Source organism: Dinoponera quadriceps, unplaced genomic scaffold, assembly GCF_001313825.1.
Source record: "Dinoponera quadriceps isolate SergipeBrazil2010 unplaced genomic scaffold, ASM131382v1 scaffold2167, whole genome shotgun sequence".
Lineage (NCBI taxonomy): Eukaryota > Metazoa > Arthropoda > Insecta > Hymenoptera > Formicidae > Dinoponera > Dinoponera quadriceps.
In genome coordinates this window covers 406,047-427,710 of record NW_014556702.1, presented here as the reverse complement: position 1 = coordinate 427,710, position 21,664 = coordinate 406,047, and the positions used below count along the sequence as shown (strand labels likewise).

Below are 21,664 nucleotides of genomic sequence, written 5' to 3'. Positions count from 1 at the left end.
ATTCGGGAATGTTTCATTCAGCCGCTACGGAAGCTCGATTGTCCGTTATGGTTGCTTGAATTTGAAGCCCGAATAAAGTCGGTGCGTTGCGCTCTTCAATATTTCAGGCTACCGCATGCAGCCAGGGCTGAAATAAGACAGGCAGAAACGGCGCAGATCCTATTACTTATTCAGGCCGAATTTTTCCCGGGCTCCCAGTTTTGTTCTTCGCCGTGATACAAGTCCGCGCGATACGCATGAAATGTCCGGGGAAACACGGAGGGCCGATATGTAACGCGACGCTCTTTTAACGGGCTTCGCGTGTTTGATACTTTTTTTTTTATTTTTACGCTTGTCAAGTTCGTTATCGATTCGGTGTCCCCTTAACGGAAAAGAGAAAGATCGAAACGAACAGAACGCGTCACGTGGAAAACTCCTTCTCCCTGCTCCCTTACTCTCGGTCAACTTTCCGTTTAACAATTGCCACCGCGCAATCCGCGCGTATTCCGTTCAAGCGTTTCGCGCGTTTCTAATGACGGAAATTAAAGCGATGGATCAGCGCTCTCCGGTCCGGAAGGAGAAACATACATCGCGTGGAAGCAAGTCGCATCGGCCGCACGATAAGCCCCTCCGGTAGTTCTCCGCCGTTCACTGATCGTCGTAACTTCTCCATCCGAGATTGGTTTCGCGGAACACGGACAGTGTTTCACGTGGTGGAGCACCCGGTGCCCGAAACCGTTCGCCCGACCTGCTCGCTCGTGTTGCTGAACTTTTCGACGGTATTGTGCGCCGGTTACAGCTAGAGAGAGAGAGAGAGAGAGAGAAAGCGAGTAGAGAGATGAGGGTACATTTACGGCCGTCATCCTGGCGTTGCGTCGTCCATCGTAATTGCCGGGGCGCAGTGATACGCGCGTTTCACCCCCTGGATGACCCCGGCGACTCTCGTCTCGATTATGAATAAAACATGCACTTACAAAACGTCGTTTACCGTTCCCTCTTTCTCTCTTTCTCTCTCCTCCTCCCCCCCTCCTCCCCTCCCTCAGTTTCTATATCTCTCTTTCTCGCTCGAATGTTACACGCTCGATACACCGGGGGAAAAGCGCGCGAGCAGTTACATCCGAACAGGCGAGCTGCGTGCGAACCGCGTCTCGCCCACGAGGGTAACCTTTCTCTTCTCTTTTTTATACGTCAGTGCGTAACACCGCTGTATGCGGTTTATCTCGGCCGCGAGACGGCAGACCCGACGTAATTGGGAAATAGCCTCGCGTTCCGTGCGTCAGCGGGAGGGCGGAGGGGGAGATAGTGATGAGGGAGGGTCGCGTTTAATAAAGTTAATATCACCTTCGGCTAAACGGCAGTAAACAGCGGGCAGTTAATAGCGAGGATCGCGAGCAACCGGTATCATAAATACCGTTTACACGGAGTATCCTGACGTCATCGCCGCGGCCCGATACTCGTCGAAATTGCGGACGCTCGTCGATAGTCCGCAGAAAAACCGGCTCGAGAAGAGTCGGTTTATCGTTGCGTGCTTTCGTGGATCCTCGATGTAAACGGAGGAGGTGGAAAATTCGAGGGTCTCGCGGCGAGTTGCGAAGCTCCCTCTTCGTAAACACAAAACGGCCGGGTGAGAGTGAGAGAGACGGAACGGGAGAGAATTTATTCCGCCCTCTGTTCGCAGAACTCTTCAGAAACGCGGCGGAGGCTGGCCCTCTGGACATCGTGAAGCTTCGCAAGGGAGACAAGCTGTTCAACATCTCGTCTCATCTACCGCCGAACACGCCCGACACGCCTTACGTTCTTCAGGTAACGACGGAGTTCTTACGTCCTTCTCATCCTATTTACTTTGGAAAGTTCCTCGGAATCCTCTCATCCAATTTACCTTGGAAAAATCCTTATTAAATTTAATAAATTGGTCTCACTGAAAATTTTTTACGTAAACAAGTTATGAAAATTAACGATCAAAGTGATGTTAGATTGAATAACGCATAGTTAGGAGAAAACACATTCTGAATTCACTTTTCATTAATGGCGTTGCAACGATTTACAGTAGATATGAGATTTAGCGAGTGAATATTAGCGAAACACATCGCAATCGCTGGTATATTTCATTATTGTTTTCAACTAACGGTTTATATCATTAAATCTTGCATCATACATTTATTAACAATCACGCTATGTATTATTAAATATTAGAACAACTGTAATATATTGTAACATGTTATAATGTGTCATAACTGAATGTGAGAACTAAACAGCAAATCATATAACATAAAACGAAGAAATATTAAAATTCATATTCAATTTCATATTTGTTTTTTGATTCCCACATAGCAAATATGAAACATTATAACTATTTTATAACTAACAACACTGATCTTGATCTTGTAATCCAAATACTACGTCCAGTAAAGGAATATTATTATTATTATTACACAAATTTTACTCGGTCTCAAGGTTATAATAAATTTTAATATAAAATTTTTAAATTTCCTAGAAACACTATTGCTTTTAAGAACTTTTTTAATAATGTAGTATTTACATCCGCACTACAGAATTGATGAAAACACCCTCGGAGTGTGAGAAATTACCCGTCTGTACAAAAGTAGTTTTTGGTTTGTAAGAAAATATTTACAAGAAAGAATTTTACAAGAGAAAATTTTTATTCGGGTGAATTCAGTGCACAAATTCTCGTTCATATTCGTCCGTTATGTGCGACCTGCTTTTGCGGGATGTGAGGAACGTTTATTGATCACATGAGAAATTGAATACGATTAGGATGCTTTAAACGGAGCGATGTATTTTCGCTTTCCGAGTCCAAAAAGCGCTCAATCCGCATCTTGAGTAATCATAGCAGCATTATCATAATTAACTTTCTCGCACTTAATGCAGATCAATATTGACGATAAGACTCGTTATAAGTTCCCCGTGACTTTGTGGAAAGTCGCGAAAGTTCGGATTAACTTAACTAAGCTCATAAGTAATTACCCCATCTGTATACACCGCTTTACATATTTACGAGGATGTCGATCTGCGTTCATTAGACTAATGAGACGCAGCAGGCGTGTTTCCGAAACGAAAATCACGCAATCCGCGTCGTTTTTTCTCGCGAAAGAGAGATCCATCCAAAATTAGCGCAAACGACGCAACGCAGACGAAGGAAGCATCGATGTATAAAATTACGTCACCGTATAAATACGCGCGACAGAATTCCGCATGCGATTCCTTGCGAGTTTACTACAGTCGTATCTTTCTTCTTCTTCGAAGATCGTTGGCGCGCACCCCGCTTCCTCGAGGGTGATCGAGGCGGAAGTGCTTTGGACTCTGGAGAGGCGTGTGGCGGCCCTGGAGCGGCAATTGCGAGAGTACGAAGAAGCCTCCTGCGCCGCACCCACCCTCGCTTTGCGAGAGCTGAAACGCCAAGTGGACAGTTTCAAGAGCAAATTCGAGAACAACGACCAGCTGAGCTGGCTCAGTAAGTAACTCCGGTATACGTGCACGGAAAGAAAAAAGTTGCATCGGTAGAATTGGTCAACAACGCTGTAATTGGAATAAATCTTCTCGGCTGGATGCTCAAACTTTTTCCCCGTGTGATTTCGACGACACGAACGCTAGACAATTACGCAATTGGCCAATCGCGTCGAACGTCGACACTCGGCGAACGGCGATTTTCACGAGCCGAGCTAATTAGCCCGGTTAAGTAATTGTGCTTGAAATTGATAGACGGACTTGACGCTCGAAATTTATAGACGGACTTGGTGGCGAATTCAATTTCGTAATTGGATAGATCCCACAGCGGCCGGGGTAAATGGAATGATACAGCGACGCGGAATTTCGGGATGTTATCGATTTTACTTTTGACACAAATGGCGAATATTAACGGAATGATATGTTCCGGCGGCGGCGTCGGGACACCGGTGGCATCGTTATTATCCGTCGATAATTATACATATGATAATGGGCTTTCGACAGTCCATTATCGCGACACAGTGAGTTGTGCGCGACTATTAAAATTAATTTATCGTCGTGGCGACTCTTTCCGCGCGGAATTGGCAGGTCGTGCGGGGAATACATTGACACACATCCGCAGTTGGTCGGTCGCCGTTAGCTGTACGGGACGGGAAATTGTGTGCGATTGTTTCTACCGAATACGGGACACAAAGAATTTTTATGAAATTGCATCGATCAAAGCGAGATGAAATAGAAGGTAAATATAGACGAGAACGGAGCGTGGAACATCTCGGGAGCTTCCCCGTGCGCTTTTAGAGACGCTTTTTCCTCGCTATCTCTTTTCTCCCGTGAGACGTATCGCATGTTTATTTAAGAAGGTTCGAGCATTTGACCAAATATAAGATAAACCTGCGATATTCACATAATACAAAAGTTAGTCGAACTAATAATGTGTAACAGACATTTCAATAATCTTTACCGCATCGTTTCCGAAATATTTAATTATAAATCACCTCAATCTGTTCTACGCTCTCATGAACTTCGTCCGTGTTGATCTGGAACAGCCTGTATATATTTACCTCAGCTCCGTTTCATATTTAATTAAATTAATTGAATTAATTAATATTTATTATTTGGATAATGAAATAAATGTACAGGGACGTAATTTTGCTTGATAAATAGTAAATTTATGAAAGTCCCTTTGATGCGCCACTAGAAATACATTATTTAGTAAGCGAACCTCCTTAACTGCATTTTTCAAATTTATTGTGAAATTCACTGTATCTGCTGTGTGAAAGGATTAATATAGAAATATAATTTTTCGATTAGCAATAACGGATTTTCGGAGATTGCAAAAATAGATTCGTTTGCATATTGTTTTGTAAATATTTTTTTTCCAAATATATATTTACGAAGAAATACTCGAGAGAGAGAGAGAGAGAGAGAAAGAGAGAGAGAGAGAGAGGGTGCATCTCATTTGACTCTAAATAAGAATTTACCGTGTTTTCATATTTTAACGCGAACTCGAAATTGAAAATATGCTGGTATCTTTATTTATCCCGCGCATGCAGTCTAAATCGCTCGCAAATCCTTCGCTTTCGGCAACGGCCGAAAATCCGGAAACGCTTGAAAATTGAATCGACCCGCGCGCGACCTGGCAACCCTATTAACGGATCGAAAAAGTTATCACGATTCAGTTCAATGTATAAACGCTCCGTCGGATTAATCCTAGACTCCGAACTGGAATTAAATGTGATTCGAGTTACTTATTGAAGATTCACTCGAAAACGCTGGTGATATAGTGATCCTGATAGATATTCATGCTGAGAAACTCGAGAATGACACGGACGGCTCGCATTTATATCGCGATGCATATAAAATCGAACGACATGAAATCGAGCGAGTGAAAAGCAGGAGAAAAATCAGGGAGAGAATAATAAAGAATGATTCACGGAGTGTCACGAGAAGATCGGAGAAACAATGAGCTTCTCGCCGGCGTTTCGGGTAAGATGTGCCCGCGATTCGTTACTGCGTTCGTGAGGATTAATCCCCGAACGGGCAGGAATGGTCGTGCGATAAGTATTTCCACTTTGAGACTTCACTCTCCGCCCTCCGAGATCGGATAAGGAGCGAAACTTGCGCGGAGATTTCCGCGGGATAGGGGTCAGTCGTCCCGTCGATGAAATATGAAAGTTTCGTGAAAAACTTTACGAGGCCGGCCGAGCTGACGCGAATGACGGATATACGAGCGAATAAACAGCGGCATGCACGCCCGCTGAATAAATATTTGTCCATGCAAGGAACCGCTCCAGCTATTCCTATCTTCGACTTCTAGTCGGGCTTATATAGAGGGTGGTCCGCGCGCGCAAGCCTCGGGGCGAGTTCCGCGGCTATTACGTTAACTGTCACCGCGCGGCTAACCCGGCTAAAATTGCTCCGCGCTGCGTCTATTTATACACCGTCGCAGCTTAATTCGGCCGGAGCTTGTAATTCGCGCTGTCGCACGTTCGATTCTCCCGCGTCGGGAGAAAATAAACTCCGTTTTCCCGCCGACGACGACGCGATGGCTCATCCGTCGAGGCTCGCGAAACTGGGACGTCGCGAAGCGGACGACGACGACGAAGCGACACTCTGCGAGCGTATGAAACCCTCTTTATAAAAACCCAGTTACCGTGTAAAATGGGCGGCAAACTCGGCGAGAAATTGCTTCGGCGTCCTGCGACGTTCTACCTTCGACGTTCTTTCATGGTCGGCCGTTGGTTTCATCGAGCCTCTCTCTCTTTCTCGCTTTATCCACCCTCACTTATCTATCTGTCTCTCACCGTGGAGCCTGAAAGTTCCGAGCTTAATCTCGAAATCGCTGTCTCCCGCAGGTTTCTACAAGCAGCTTCTGGAGCCCATCTATATGGATTCCTGCCGCAGATTGCAGTACCGCCGGAAGAGCGACAGCATGAAGCGGAAGGTTCGGGAGAAGTTTCTCAATATCTGGTGAGTCGTTGAGAGTCATTCTACCCCGGCCCGGCGCGAAATATCGCCGGCGATCGTGAGTTTTCATTTAATCCGGATGGATAACGAGAACGGATCCCGTGTGGAAGAACGCGATCGATGACGAGAAACGGATCTCGCACCTGAATCTCGCACCTGGATCCTCGTTCTCCCGTACAGCGAGTAGCGTAGTGACGCCGGCGCGGAATATCCTTCCGAGAGTTTGAGTTGTTCTGCAAACGGAACAAATGTTTTTAATCTATTTTAGCGGAAGGCCACATTTTTACGAATAACGTCCTAACTAATAAATATTTCGTAACTCCGAGCCGGAAATCGATTGAACAACATATTGGCGAATGTAATCGTTGAGTTTTTAATTTCAAGCCTTGATTATTAACAAGGTTATTGCGTACAAAATATAAAACGGGAGGCCTTGATACCACCTTCTCCTTCATTAATTTAAAAATAGGAACACAGCACACAGAAATGACCGCTCGGTACTTCTGGTGTTAATCGATGACACCCTCGCGCGCGGCCGGCGATCGCTAGGAAATGAGATTCGCGAGTAACGAGCGACTCTTACAAGAGAGATAAAGAGAGAGAGAGAGAGGGGGGGGCTTTTCAACGGACCTCAGGATACGCGGACCTCCGTGTACCCCTGATACCGATATTACATGGACGGGATCGATGAGGTGCTTCCGCGGGGACGTTCGATCGAAATGCCAATAGGCCGTTGCGTCGGACAGGCCATCTAGGTTGTAGAGCCGCGGGATGATTAAGCGGCTGCGATAATCCTATCTATTAAGCAGCAATATGCCGCTGTTTCCAGTTACATTGTCGGTCCAATGGCGGCCGTTCGACGAACGCGCGACCGGCGCGGGGATAATGCGAGAGCCTCCGCGTTCCATGTCATTGTGATTAAGCGCCGATTCGCGTATCGATCGTCGATCGCGCGCGTAGATAGCGAAAAGCGCGATCCGATCTCGAAGATTGATTAGCCGGGGAAAGTTATTCAACGGGCGCGAGCGAGCGAGCGAGCCGTTGCGTGCATATACACGGTGTCCTCGCGAAGGGAACGACGAGCGAGTCCTCCGGTTGACTCGTGGCCGACTTTATCTCGACGGAAACATCGGGCGATCGAATGCGTTTTGTGTTGCATCGGAACGGAGATGAATGAATTTTCATTTTATTTCCCGCCGGTCTCGATTGACGGTGGAAAAAAGACGAACGGGAGGATGGAGGCCGACGTTGACGACGAGAGCCGATTAATATCGGTCCGCCCGTCGCGATTGTTGCCACGGTCTCTTTCGGCCGACCGGCGGGAAAAAAGGACGGTGATTAAACGATTAGATCCGCTAATTCGAGCTTGCCACGCGCTCGCGCTCGAAATATTTCTGAATGAACTGCGGCGCCGATATTTGTTCACAATTAAGTGACACGGTCACACCGCCCAACTCGTTTATCGTGGAACCAGAGATAGGGAATCGACGAACCGCAATAACGCTAAAGCCGGTATTGTAGAATCCCCGTAACTGAAATATTCTCTATTGAAGTTCGTAGCCAATAAACCAGCCATTGACGGCGTAATTTGCCATGCTGAACGTCGGAGATCAAAGGATGTGACGCGGAAATTAATTATGTAGCAATATAGAAAGTACAGAGAGAAAGAGAGAGAGAGAGAGAGAGAGGGGGAGAGAGAGAGAAAGAGAAAGAGAAAGAGAGAGCTTATCGAACGCCATCGGAAAATTAGGGATAAGTTCGCCGGGAATAAAGTATCGATTGTCGCATCGAAATATCAGAGATAGATTTCCGGGAATGAGATATCGTTTAACTTTCCCTTTGAAGCGGCACAATGACAAACAGTCTGTCCGCCCGACACCACGTGAATTCTCGCTACGCAAACAGCCACGTGGTTGAGCGCTTCCGCACCACCGATTGTTCTTCCGGTTTGCGCGAATATTCGCACGCGCGCTCGATATAAACGGGTTTTCCCGGCGAGCAGTGGGGAGATTTGGATTTACGCGTCGCGGTGATACCTTGAGTGAAAAAAAAAGAAAGCCATATTGCGCGCGTGCAACGCGTCATGCGGTTTAATAAAATATGGATCGCGGTTGGGACCGCATTAAAGGCCCGTGGCTCGGGATATTTCCGCGTGAATTTTAACGCGGCCGATGGAATAACGGAGGGCTTTTGATTTTACGAGTTCAAACGCGGAAAATAAAATCCGCGCGACTCGACTCGGGGGATAAAACTTTCAGCCGCCCCTCGATGCCGCACCATCTGCGCTTCCCTCCTTCCACGCGTCGGAGAAATACCCCTCCCTCGCGGAGTTTATTATTGTACGGTACGCGGCTCTATCTTCAGGAAGGTGAGGGGGAGGAGAGGGAGGACGATCGGCATGATCGAGAGCCCGTGCAAATAAGAGCCGCACACAAGACGGATGGATCGCAGAGGTTGATTGATCTACGGAGATCCGTATATCGCGAGTTGATGAACCTCCGGCGAAGGGGCGGGATTTTCCCTCGCCGCGCCAATGTTGCGGCTAATAAATTCTACATAAGACTGACGTATTGATTTTTCCCGCCGGTCAAAGTGAACGCCGTAGGTTGAGTCGCGCCTGCGACGTAAGCGACTTATCGTTTATTGTTTCTTTTTTTGAACCGGCGTTCTGCGATGCAAGCGTGCAAGTGAAGAATTTATCGTTTCGATAGAGAGAGGGAAGGAGAGAAGGCACGGTAATATTTGCGCGAGAGGATCTGGGAACAATATCGCGCTCTTCATCAACAAACTCGTTTTCGAATTGCGCCCTCGTCGCTCGCACGGGCGAGCACGCGGTATCATCAAGCGCGTCGAAATTCACGTCGAAGCGCGAAAAAGTTAAGGCATAATTCTGACGTAAATTCCCCCCCNCCCCCCCCTCCCTCCGCTAAAAAGTTCGCGGAGCTTTCGCGGAGGCGAGGAAACCGTTGTTGAAAATCGGAACAACTCTCCGGCTATTATTCCGACGAAGTAAGTAGCGTTTTTCTCTATTTTAGAAAAAAAAGGGGGAAAAAAGTTGAAGATTTATTGCGACGCAAACGATATTTTGTGAAGCAAGAACCGTTGAATGTTCGCCCCGGTGGATTTCTGCTTTCCCAGCGAAACGGCTTTCCGAGAGCCTCCGAGCGGTTGTGCGGTGATTTCAGCGCGGCTGGTTACCGTGCGACATCGGAGGATAGAGGACAGATAGAGATGAAAATGACCCAATTTGACGGTAACTTACTCTGTAAATTACGGTAAATTATCCAGTAATTTTGAGTAGAGTTGGTAAAGTGGTAATTTAGAGAAAAATTATTGAAATAAGGAAATGTTGATGTTAAGTTTAAAAGGAGCATTTGGCCTTCAGGATGAGTAAAATATTTTATTTAACACATATTTTTCATAAAATATTTTAATACTGTGCTTTGATATATTTAGCATTAGGAAATTAGATACGCAGTAACTAGAGAAACTTGAAAACATTTTTTCGACTAGGTTGATTTTTTTTAAAACAAAAAGTGTGACAGGTATAGCACAATCTTGACTTATATTTCTTAACATCATACCTTGCAGGATTACAGCATTTTCATTTATTACCTTGCTGTTTCAGCGACTAGTGGTATATAATGGAATATTTTTAATATAAGCATCAAGAAACGAAAATGAAAACATTTCGAATTTAAATATCTTCAAAGGATTGTAAATAATTGTCTTCCTTTCATCTGTGAGACATTTTAAAAATTATCACAGATATAAATTTAGTGAGAATACCAGAAGAATGTTACTTTATCTTATACATTAGTACGGAAAATATGAATACAGCCTATTTGTGCATGAAACTGTCAAGAACAACGAATTTTACCCAAATTACCGATAAATTTCCATCTTACCGTAATTTTACGTAAGTAATCGTCACTTTGAATCCGACGGTTATTTCACATCTCGATCGGAGGACGATAAATACGATGGGTGAATTCGGGTGCGCACAGTAGTAAAGTCCGCCACTGACCAGACATCGATGCCGGCCCGACGGTTCTATTATTACGGTCGCTTTATCGGTTATTAAAATTGCTCCGGCTCGGGCTGAAACTTTACGTTATATGTTGACATTGGCTCGTATTAGCGTAGCGTCCGCTAAATATAGCTGTCCGCTTCTAAATTTTGTTTAGCTGATACACGCATTTAAAATAAGCTCGCGCGCGAAATGAGAGTCGGACTCGGGTGTATATATTGGCATTAAAAAAAAGAAAAAGAAAAACATACGCGACGCACGAATCGTTATCGCGTTTCCTCGCGCCGGGTTAGCCGTAAAACGAAATAACGTATTACCATAATACCGCGATATTTCGCGATATTATTATATTTCCGCGCATTAATATTGAACACGGGTTAATGAAACAGAAGTGACACCGGGGAGGATGTGCGTGCGTTCGTTTCATCGTTTTACCATTTTAATCGTTACCTGATAAACACCCGTAATAAAATTCATACGAATTATAAAGTGTTAATGAATCTCGGCGGTAACGCGAAATATTGCATTTCATCGGAATCCCGCCGAAAGCAATCGAATCGTTTATGGCGTATGGATTTGCAATCGGATAACTGTCGTATATTTTACATTCCCAAATTACGACGCGATCTTATTTGCGCGATAATCTCGGCCGTTCCGGCGAATATCCAGGAACCGCGTGAGTGTTTGCACGTGTTGTTAATTTAGTTATAATTGATCTCAAACACTAGAGGTTANAAAAAAAAAAAAAAAAAAAAAGCATAGGAATCTGTATGGGGAAATTCATATGGAATCCCACGGTTGCCCCTTGGGATCTCATCACGATGATTACAAATATGAGTGTTACAAATACGAAATATCTTCCATTCTGTTTCTCATTTAGCATCGCGTCCGATTAATTTTCCGCCGGCGGCGAGATTTCTTTCCCCCTTATTAAACGTCACGAACTCGCGGCACGATTCGCGTCCGCGCTGTATATTAAAAGAAAGAGAGGGAGAGAAAAAATGATAATCCGCAAGGTGTCTCGTTTATCACGACGTCCATCTGCCGCTCGTTGCGGCACAGCTTCGCCGCTTCGTGCAGAGACGGGGAAAGCGCGAGCCCGGTAAGAATAACGCCGTTCTCTCTCTCTCTCTCTCTCTCTCTCTCTCTCTCTCCGGTTCGTACGTGAAAAGACAAAGAAAACGCGAAAGACAGGCGGCGGTTGTTACGTAAAGGCAGGAAGCTCTCGCGTTCGCCGGTATAATTCCCGCGAATCCTCAGCTGGGAAATGCGACCGTGGAAAAGTGACGAGGTGCAGGGGCAGCTTGGGCTGTCTTAAAATAGGGAACGTACGCGTGTACGTCGCCCGTACGATGCCTCGGAATGCGGTTGTTACCTAGCCGCCGCCGCGGCTCGCGCAACCACGCCTTTTGCATCCTCCTCCTCCACCTCGTCCTCTCTTCTTCGCCTGGTTCTCGCGTCGATTTATTCCGCGTCCGGCGAAATATGCAATCCCGCCGCGCCGTATCGAATATCAAAACGCATGCAGCGTAATTCCTCCTCGCGCTTCCGAGCGAGACGAGAGTAAAACCGACACCGGTTTGGCGAAACGGCAAAGCGAATCGACAGCTGTGTGAAATTGGTCCTCCCTCCTACCCCTTCCCCTTCGTTCGTCCCCCGACGGTGGAGAATTTAATTATAATCGTTACGGTATTGATAGTCCGCTCGTGACCGTCGATAGTCCAGATCGCAGCGGTTGCGGCGGAAAATCGAGTATGCGGGCAAAGTCGCGTCCGTCATTTTCCCGAAATTCTCTCCGCACGTCTTGCCGTTTAATCGCAACTGTCACCATTCGTTTCGGTTTCGGTTGCTTCCCGTTGCAAATTTTGACTACCGCAAATATTATGACTACCAAAATGGGGTCGAGGTCCAACTTCGGAGAGCGCGAATCGACGCGCGCGCGCGCCGGAATCGCGCCTGAAATTCGCCGAGGCTACGTCGGAGCGCGACGAAGCGATAAGCGCGTCAGATATTCGCGCTGCCGTTTAATTCCGTTGTTAACGGTCGAGGAACCTTTCCGATGGGAGTTATCTCGGAGGGCGATTTTTAGCTTCGAGGGAAACGAAGACGGAAAGAGAGCGAGAGGGAAAATCGGTATCGCGCTGTGCTCGCGCGCTTTTCACATATTATTCGAGATAACGATGCATCAGCTTACATTTTCATTAATTTATTGGCAATACGTGACACGTGTTCGTTCCGGATCGTGAGAGAGCGCGGGAATTTTCGACGATCACGCGCGCTCCAGCGCACAGAATGTCAACACGACGAGACGTTTGTGCCGAAGTTCTGTTTGACGGACAAACTTAGACCCGTAGATGAGCCCGTGACTTTTTACGACCCATATGCTCGCGTGGGGATCAATTTGGCCTATATTTCAATTTATTTATATTTCACGTGTAAATAAAATTTTCCCTCTTTTGTGTATATATAATTTATCAACTGAGAGAGGTATGTTTTAAACACAGAATAATTATTAGAAATTAAATCGGTCGGTATTTATAAAAATATTTCTCGACATAATATATTTGGTTGAGTAAATGCTTGCAAGGTATCCGTTCACGCGGATAGAATAGATTAAATAGACACTTAAAATGCATCAAAGTAACGATCAAGTAGATTTTAATTATTATTGCACTTCACTTTCAAGTATAGTCACGCAGAGCGTATGAGCGTCGATTAAATAATGTGATTAAAGCTAGCAGTAGTTTCGAAATTAACATTAAACTATCACATCAGTTCCGTTAAAAGTATACGTTTGCTTCTTTTTTATATTTTGTATATTTTTTTCCACGAGACAGTTACAAAAGTAACCAGAAAAGTAACAACGAACACTTTTATTATTATTTTTATTCTTCGCCACTCATTCCCTTATTTTTAAATAAGTTTCTGTAAATGAAACGTCTGAAGACGCCTAAGAGATTACAATTTTAACCTTTAAGCGGAGCCGTCTCGTTTGTTATTCACACTAACTATAGATTATTTGGCAAAAGTAACTGACGCAACATAAATGAAATGTTAAACAACATATTGAATACCGTCGCAAATTGGAACCTCGGCATTTTGAGGATCGCCGCTGCATTATCGACGCTTATCGTCCGTTCGTCGACTTTGACGTTTTCCCTTGATCCGTATTTTTACGCGCGCGATCGCGACGAAGACACGACGCCGCTCCGTCGTAAGACTATGTCGTCATCCGACCCGGCAGAAATAACACGTTGAATTTGGGACGAGCGCGCGAGATGATTCGGGTCGTGTGATTTTAATCCGACGACAACGGTCGGTTCGAATAATTCCGCCCGTTTATTAGCGGAACGCGCTGCGCCGCTGCAACGATTATCGATTTTCACGCGACGTTTCCACCGCCGTGCGGTGGAAACGCATCATCCCGCGTGTGCATCCGGTAACCCCTAACCCAATCGGAGGCGCGTGACGCACGTGCGAAACGGCGTTTCGCAAGCCGCGACCGTGCAAAAATTCGCCGGCTGCGTGCCGACTCCTCGTTGCGCGCGCGCGAACCAACAAGCTCCCGGGCGTAAATACCTGCGGGCGAAGACAATCCTCGGCGTTTAATTAAACGCACGTCACTCCGCTGAAAGGAGCTAAACATACAAGCGTCTAGACAATTAACTACCAATTTCATACGATTGCGACACAATGGTGGCGTGCGAGACGATCGTCGCGGCGTACGCCGATATATCACGCTCTGTCTGATGCAACGCGCGTTTTCTGACTTCTAATTTTCGCGCGGAGGTAGGCCGACTTTCTCACGCGTTCCGAAAGTCTTTCCAATTCTTGGGCAATCCCAATGGAATCTTAACTCGGCCGAAAATTCGGCCGTGTATGCACGGTGCGATTATTATCATTATTACTTTATTAAATAAATGGGATTATTATCACTATTATTTTATTAAATAAATGGGAATACAATTATTCCCTTTTTTACGATATAGTAAATACAGTAAGTAAATAATATGATTAACCTATAGAGATGATACGATCTTAAGAGTTTTTCTTCAATTCCCGATCAATCTCGATCGAATTTCCATTCGAACGGGTTTAACCGACGAGAATCGGGTTTAGAGATGCATACGGTGCAATTGGCCGGCTGTTCTCTCACCGGTGATAAATTATTATCGCTACTGGACTCCGGCTCGCGCCGGATATTATTTTAGACGCGTTACACGAGAGATCGGCTTAGCAATAGCCGCATCATAACATTGTAACAACAATCGTTCGACCGCATAGTTGCGCAAAATCGATCCGCATAGTTCGACGGAACGGCGGGGGAACCGAGCGTAACGTTCCAATTAACGGACCCGCCCTATTCGCATATTCCGCGCGATATATGTGTTCGGCGCTTTTTTAAAACCGCGAATAATTTCCTCTCTTTTATTTCTTCCGGCGTAACGTACGCATGAAAAGACCCCGGAGGGGCCCGCAACGAAAATCCCGTTTTTGGCCAATCGTGTGGGAGGAGAGGGAATTGGCCTGCCAATAAAGCAAAGATCAAAGATGCCACTTCGACCTTTATCGCGATGACGTCAGGCTTCCTTCTTCCACACGTAGGCAGAAGCAACGTCGTACATGCGCGGGCTGTCCTTTACATCGCTCGTCCGTCCATCAAGGTGTCTCGTCGGCTCGCCCGAGGGTGCGTTTGCAAACGCAATTAAACGCGACCCGTGTTCGCGTGGCGAATAACTGCCGGCGTGGAGCCTTGATTCCCCTCCGATCGCGGCGAAACCGCGAATCGACATGTGACGACGCCTTGCGAAAAGCGGGGAAACGGCCTTTGATTCGGGCGCGAGTGAAATTTTCGGTCCGTCAACATCGCGCGCGCATGCAAATGCGGTCTCTGATATTTTCATATTTCGCGCGGAGCGGTATTAAAAAAAACATACACATGCAAAGTGCTGCGAAACAGCGACCGTGGCGTTTCAGCGCGGCGAAGTAGCGCGATCTCGCGCGCAAACACTCCGCGCCGATTGTTGTTGTTTCATATCATTGTTCGTTACACGCGGGTCGGTAACATTGAAACAAATTTATGACTGAAAAAACGGATATATATATATATATATATATAATTGTTTATTTTACATTTTTCATATTCATACATTATTCAGATATTATTTACTGTGCTCGTGGAACACCGACGTTACTGCATTTTTAAATCTCCATACGGATGACATTCGGTATAACATTTGAATTAATAATCGGATGCCCCGTTGACTGAACCGCGTTAAACTTTCAAAGCGCACAAGTTTCGCGGAAGCCTGCGACTGAATAATTCACTCACAATAAAGGAGCTCCGCTCGCGCCTCTGTATCTTCCTGATACATACATACATACATAGAAAAAGAAGGGAGATAACTCTCTCCCACGAGCCTGGCGGCGCCCCATTAAAATTAGTTATTCAGTTACGTAAAATCCGGGTTCCTTTATAGCCGTGCCGAGGAGTAAGTAACGCGTCGTTAAGCAACCTTCCAGGTGACACGGCGCGCCTGTGTGCGTTCTCAAAGCACGCGTCCCGCCGCGTGATTCCACGTGCATTAATACGGAGGACAAGCCGGCCGCTATAAAGAGGGAGCCCGAGGAACTATAACCTTCCACCCTCGAGAACGATCTCGATGAAGCACGTCACCGTGGTATCGCGCGCGGCACGAAGTTACGAGATCCTTCGAACGCTTCCAGGCGCGCCTTCGTGCTTCTCCGAGCCCGCGGAGGCCGTATCTTTCGAAAGCGACACCGTTCTTCGTGAGGCAAACTTCGCTCTCGAATCGCCACCTCGTGCTGTTTACCTCCGTTCCCGACCCCGACGGCACGGAGGAGAATTCCGCTCGCGAATTTCGAACCCGTGAATTTCGCACGTTTCTCGGCCGGACCGGCCGACATCGCGGAGTTCGCGAGGACGGAAAGGAAGTTTCGGGGTGCGAATTCCGCGCAGGTTCCTTTTTTCCACCGTGCAACTCGCAAATCAGCGTGAGAGACCGTGTGCGCGCGGTTTGATGCACATGGTACAAGTGATTCGGAAGAAAATATTCAGCGGAACAATTACGCGGCGTGAATGGCCGTAGTGCCTTCTGCATATGCATCGCGTCTATGTGCGTGCATACATGTGCGTCTGTGTGTGTGTGCGCGCGCGCGCGCGCCTTTTGTCGTGTTTGCAACGTAATTTTCTCCTTTATATTCATAGGGCGGTAGCGTGACGCAAGTGAAGCGATAAACTTGCGGTTCATTTGGCTCGGGGCTTTAAACATCGCGCCGAAGCGGTTACACGATTGCGAGATTAATTTGCATACGTAGCGCGTAATCTGTTTATCAGTCGATTGCGGGGTGTCTAAGGGAATCAATATCAAAATGAACGTAATAACGGCAACGAGCGCGAATCGTGCGGATAATGCAGTTAGCCCTTAAACGTCATTACGTCCTCCCCCTGTCGTTCCTGCCCATGTTGTGAATTTTCATGCGGAAATTGCCGGGCAGTTCGCGAGACGTGAAATATAACCGCGTCTCACGACCATCGTCCGTTGATTTCGATACATCGTGGTGTAATTTTTCGTGTTTTTCTTTTTTTCATCCGTGTAGAAAATTTCTCAGGACCCGATTGGGATCTCCAGCCCGATCTCCCAAGATAATTATGGATTCCAGGCGGGAAATCTACGCAGATTCCGGTTAGATGTTTGTAACGTTTCAAATATATATTTCTCCCTAAACGGCGAATATAAATAGATCCTACTTAGTCACCCCCGATGTTTTTTTTTTTTTTCGAAGATTGTTTCTGGTTCCCATTTTATACTACGATGAAATAAAATATACACTTTAAGTATTCATATTTTACAAGTATACACATATACACACTGCATTCATGTTATTAAAGAGATCGTGAAGCAAAATGAGTGAAGCTTGCACCGCGTACACGTTGAAATATTATCAAACTGCTCGCGCAATTGGAGAAAAAGACTGACCACTCGAGAACTGAGATGTTTGCGATCAAAGTTGACATTTTTTATACGTGTCCGTTGAGAGAGATTAGCGTGCTATTTTTAATTCCTACTTTTAACATCTCCTAAACTATACAAAAGTAAAATTTTCACGAGAAACCGCTATGACATTAATCCACTTCAAACAGGGTCGGACATTCTGATTTTAGTTTCTTTTTCATTCCTTGGCTCCCACTTACCCTAAAATACTCGGATCTCATGGATTTCAATATTTTTGCCCGGCCTGAAATGGATTAAGGACATGTTGGTGGATACGGCTTCCTTAATAAAAATTAATTCTCTCGGTGAAATCTATCACTTCTTGAAGTTTGTCCTTTGAAACATCTCGTATATGGGAAAATTTGGGAAAATTCCTACGCCGGTACTTCTATACTTTGCTTTCCAGTTTTTCACGTGCTTTTTTGTTCTTCGTTTCCATCGTGAATTCTTGCCCGATGTGGGACACTGCGCGAGACTTAGTCTCTATGTTAATAAGCTCCGTTCGTCTTTCAAATCTGCTTAGACTCTCGCCACTCGTTCACGAACAACGTGAGTCTTACGGAGACGTCGTCGTTGTTGTCGACGATGTAAGCGCATTAAACTTTCCCGCTAATTACACTCAGTGTACTATACAATTGTGATCTTCGTCGAAAAGTAAGACCCGAGCTGAAAGAGGCGATTGAAGAGCGAGCGAAGAGCGTTTTCGGTGAAACTCCCGGACACCTTCCGGAGATCTCTCGAGCTAGAAAGTTGCTTACGACGGCTCAAGGGCCTAATCCTATTTCGCCTCGAAGTACCGCATTCTTATGCAGATGCGTCCGAGTAAGAGCACGGCCGTAACTTCGGCCGAGTACTGGCGGCCTCCGGAGCGTGTTGTTCACGCCGATATTATTCCACTTCGGCTTCGCCAACATCTTGTTGTGTGTTTTGCAGTCTAGAAACCGGAAAGAGCACGTAGTTGTGCAAACTACGCACGACGGCACACGATTAGTTCTTCTGCACGGAGAAAATATCGTAGTAAATATTACACAAAACTTTGTAATGCTGGACGAGAATTATGACTGAAATTATGATGTGTGTTGTAATCTTTAGTGACGTACGTTATATATACACACATTATTAAAGACTACAACACAGGTTGCGATAATTTCGACAATAATTCCGGTATAATCCAGCATTGCAAACTTTTGCAGTAATTTTTATTGCAATATCTCCTTCTCGCGCACGGATAAGGAAAGTAAAGTAAGTAAAATAAACAAAAATCCCGCACATGGTCTTCATAGAGGCCCATAACTCTCGTTTTCCATTAATCAACCCTCCCCCTCGACCGCGTCCCGCGTTATGAGGAAAAATCACGAAACGTAACAGCGGTGCGCGCGTGTGCGCGGGTTATCCTTAATTCATCTTGTCGTCGGGGGACATGATGGACGCGTGCGTGAAAAAAGGCGAGGAGAAGAGAAGAAGAAGATGAATACTCGAGCACAGGACGAACGGTGTTGGGAACGTTTTCCCCCGCCGATTGTTTCCACCTCCGGTGGCAGTCACGCACGCAGAGACGCCACATCGACATGCAAATCGCGCCATTAGGCAGCGGCATTCGCGGCGAGACGTTCCTGTCCCTTCGGAGCGTTATACTTGCGGGACAATTCGGCACGGTACATTAAGCCGGAGCTCCCGTTTACCGTAATTCACCAAACGATTCCTCGCGAACGATTATGGCAGCAGTCAGAGAGCGCTTCCGGGCGAGGCCGCCGCATCAAGGCGAGCCTCGAAACCTCCGCGTGCCATAATCGTTTCCCTTCTTCCGCAACTTGTCCCGATTCAACTCTTTTACGCGAATACCTACCGCCACTCGCCAGATATTCGGGTCAGTCGCGCGAATTAATTACGCGAATAATTACTTAGCGGTTCTCCCCTCGTTCGCAGCGACACGACGAGGGGAAGGACTTCAGTCGCGTTTTGATTCCCTGTGCGTATCATTTTTAACGCGGCACTTATTCAGATTGGTCAGATTGGTATTTAAGATCGTCGTGCTCACTTTTCGACTCTGTGCGTTTCGCTTCAATGTCTATCTTTCGTTGGGAATATCTCGATTTCTGCGTGGTCAGTCGGTTTTTATCATTTTATAGACGCGTAGATAGTGTTTCCATTAATATGCGGCTGAAATTTAAAAGGGTGTCTAAAATGGGTGGCTCAACGGACGAACTACCTTAACGACATTGATCTGCCACGCTAATTTCCGTTGATTATTTTAATGCTCAACTCACGTTCGAGTCACCGTATATAGGATAAATAAATGCAATTCGCGTGATACGTGTGTGTTCGTTAGTTGGTTTCATTGGCTCTCTATCGGTTGTATATTTAATTTGTCATACGCAGTTGGCTACGTCCCACGCTAAAATTAGCGAGGCACGGCAATGTTGTAGCGCTGCGGTTACGGGTGGCCATCGCGACAGTTAATATTCTTTTGAGCGAAATGATTGGTGCGGTATCTCAGGAATACGGTTGGAGGTTTTTGAGTCTGAATTGAGGGGATTAACTGACGGGAATCGTCCTTAAAAAAAACATGAATAATCCGCAGTGTCAGCTTCAGGTGAGGGGCAGTTCGCTTGATAAACTTCGACAGCACACGTCTTTCGAGGCCCCTCGATGGAGTCGGTCGGCAGACCGGGTGTGACAATACTGGGTTGGCCTGTGCATGGGTTCAAGGGTCAGCGATTCGAAGAAAACAGCGAAGACCTTATGTCACATAACATCTCTCCATTGACTCGCGAGAGTTCCGTTCACTTCCGTTCGCTGTAACGGGCTTCTCCGCCGGTGGTTAGCCTCTGTCATGTTACCACGAAATGCTATTAAGCTACCGTTATCTGAGTAATACGGCTCACTATGGTTAGCGTATAATAGTGAGCATCACAAAGCGCGCATTATCGCACACGCGCAAGCATCGCGAATCGACGCGCCGACTAAATGCGGATTGCCAATTAGCGGTCGTCAGTAAATAAACGTCCGTGAGCGCCGTAAAGGTGTCTTTCCCGCGCGACCGCTTTTCGCGATTTCTCTCTTTCTCTCTTTTTCTTTTTGTCTCTTTTTCTCGCCCGTCGATCGCGGTGAGGGAAGATACTTCTGTGAAACGTCTCGTTCTATGCTCATCGTGTGATTCTCAGTTGGTACTTTATCCTTATTTAACCCTTTCGATCTCCCGTTGGGTTACACAGCTCTTATAGTGAGTTGAAAAATGTATTTTGTGTTAGTATTGTATCTAACTTATTCTTCCACAAGTAACAACATGTACAGGAGAAGCACCGAAACCGAAATACCGTTTTGTTTTTAGGCTTGAAAATCTTGTTGGAGGTTTAAAATTAAATTCTTTCGCGTGGATGCAAACCGGAAACACTTCTTTGCCAAAATATATGATAGTTTAAAAAAAAACGATTACATATTTTTTTACAAATAATTATTTTCTAAGATGCTTGAGAAGTAACGTTTCTAGAAAAGTTTAGGTAAGTTCGGGTACATCGGGTTTACAGAACAACCCAACGGTTTTTTCGTGCTTCATAAGTGGGGTCGAAAGAGTTGATTCCTTGTGTGTTTCATTTTTAACTTCCTTGGACGAGACAATTGGTTCGGTATTTCGTTTGTCCGTTCGTTCTCTTGAGGATAGATACGGCGAAAGGTATCTTTACGATTCAATTAGGCGGTATAACGAGAGACTTTGTTAAAAATTATATGTGAGAGGAGTTATAAATGACAGTTTGTACCATTCTTAGTGACGTGACGGTCTCGTCGAGCGTTCGCGAATGGCTACGCTCGCCGGCCTTTGATGCGCGACAATGGGAGGACGAGGAGCTGCTGTTGATGCTGCAAACGATGTTCGTCGAGCTAGACCTACCTGAAAAGTTCAACATTCCCTTGCCGATCCTGAGGAACTTCCTCTATGAGGTCTACAATAACTACAACGAGGTGCCGTTTCACAATTTCAGGCACTGCTTCTGCGTCGCGCAAATGGTGAGTACCTACGTCGTCTTTAATGCCAGTTCCCCTTTTATTGCTCTTTTTAATGCCAGTAGTTCCTTGAAAGAAAGATAATTCTTATCGAGAAACATGACATTGAATCAGTGCCGAAGCCAGTCTGACTATAACTGTAACGACTAACAATACTAATTACGTTTATAAGTGAAATAAATATTAGTAATATTGCGATTATAAT

At 45.9% G+C, this 21,664-nt stretch overlaps 1 protein-coding gene across 3 annotated transcripts in view; it reads left to right on the top strand.

The window, feature by feature from the left end:
* Positions 1–21,664, top strand: part of LOC106747983 — a 163,193-nt gene that overhangs the window by 131,575 nt on the left and 9,954 nt on the right. For all 3 annotated transcript variants that reach the window (XM_014626086.1, XM_014626084.1, XM_014626085.1), the window contains 4 exons: positions 1,658–1,782; positions 3,244–3,451; positions 6,300–6,414; positions 21,225–21,462. In XM_014626086.1, coding sequence (XP_014481572.1) covers positions 1,658–1,782; positions 3,244–3,451; positions 6,300–6,414; positions 21,225–21,462 — 686 coding nt within the window. The remainder of the gene's footprint in view (positions 1–1,657; positions 1,783–3,243; positions 3,452–6,299; positions 6,415–21,224; positions 21,463–21,664) is intronic.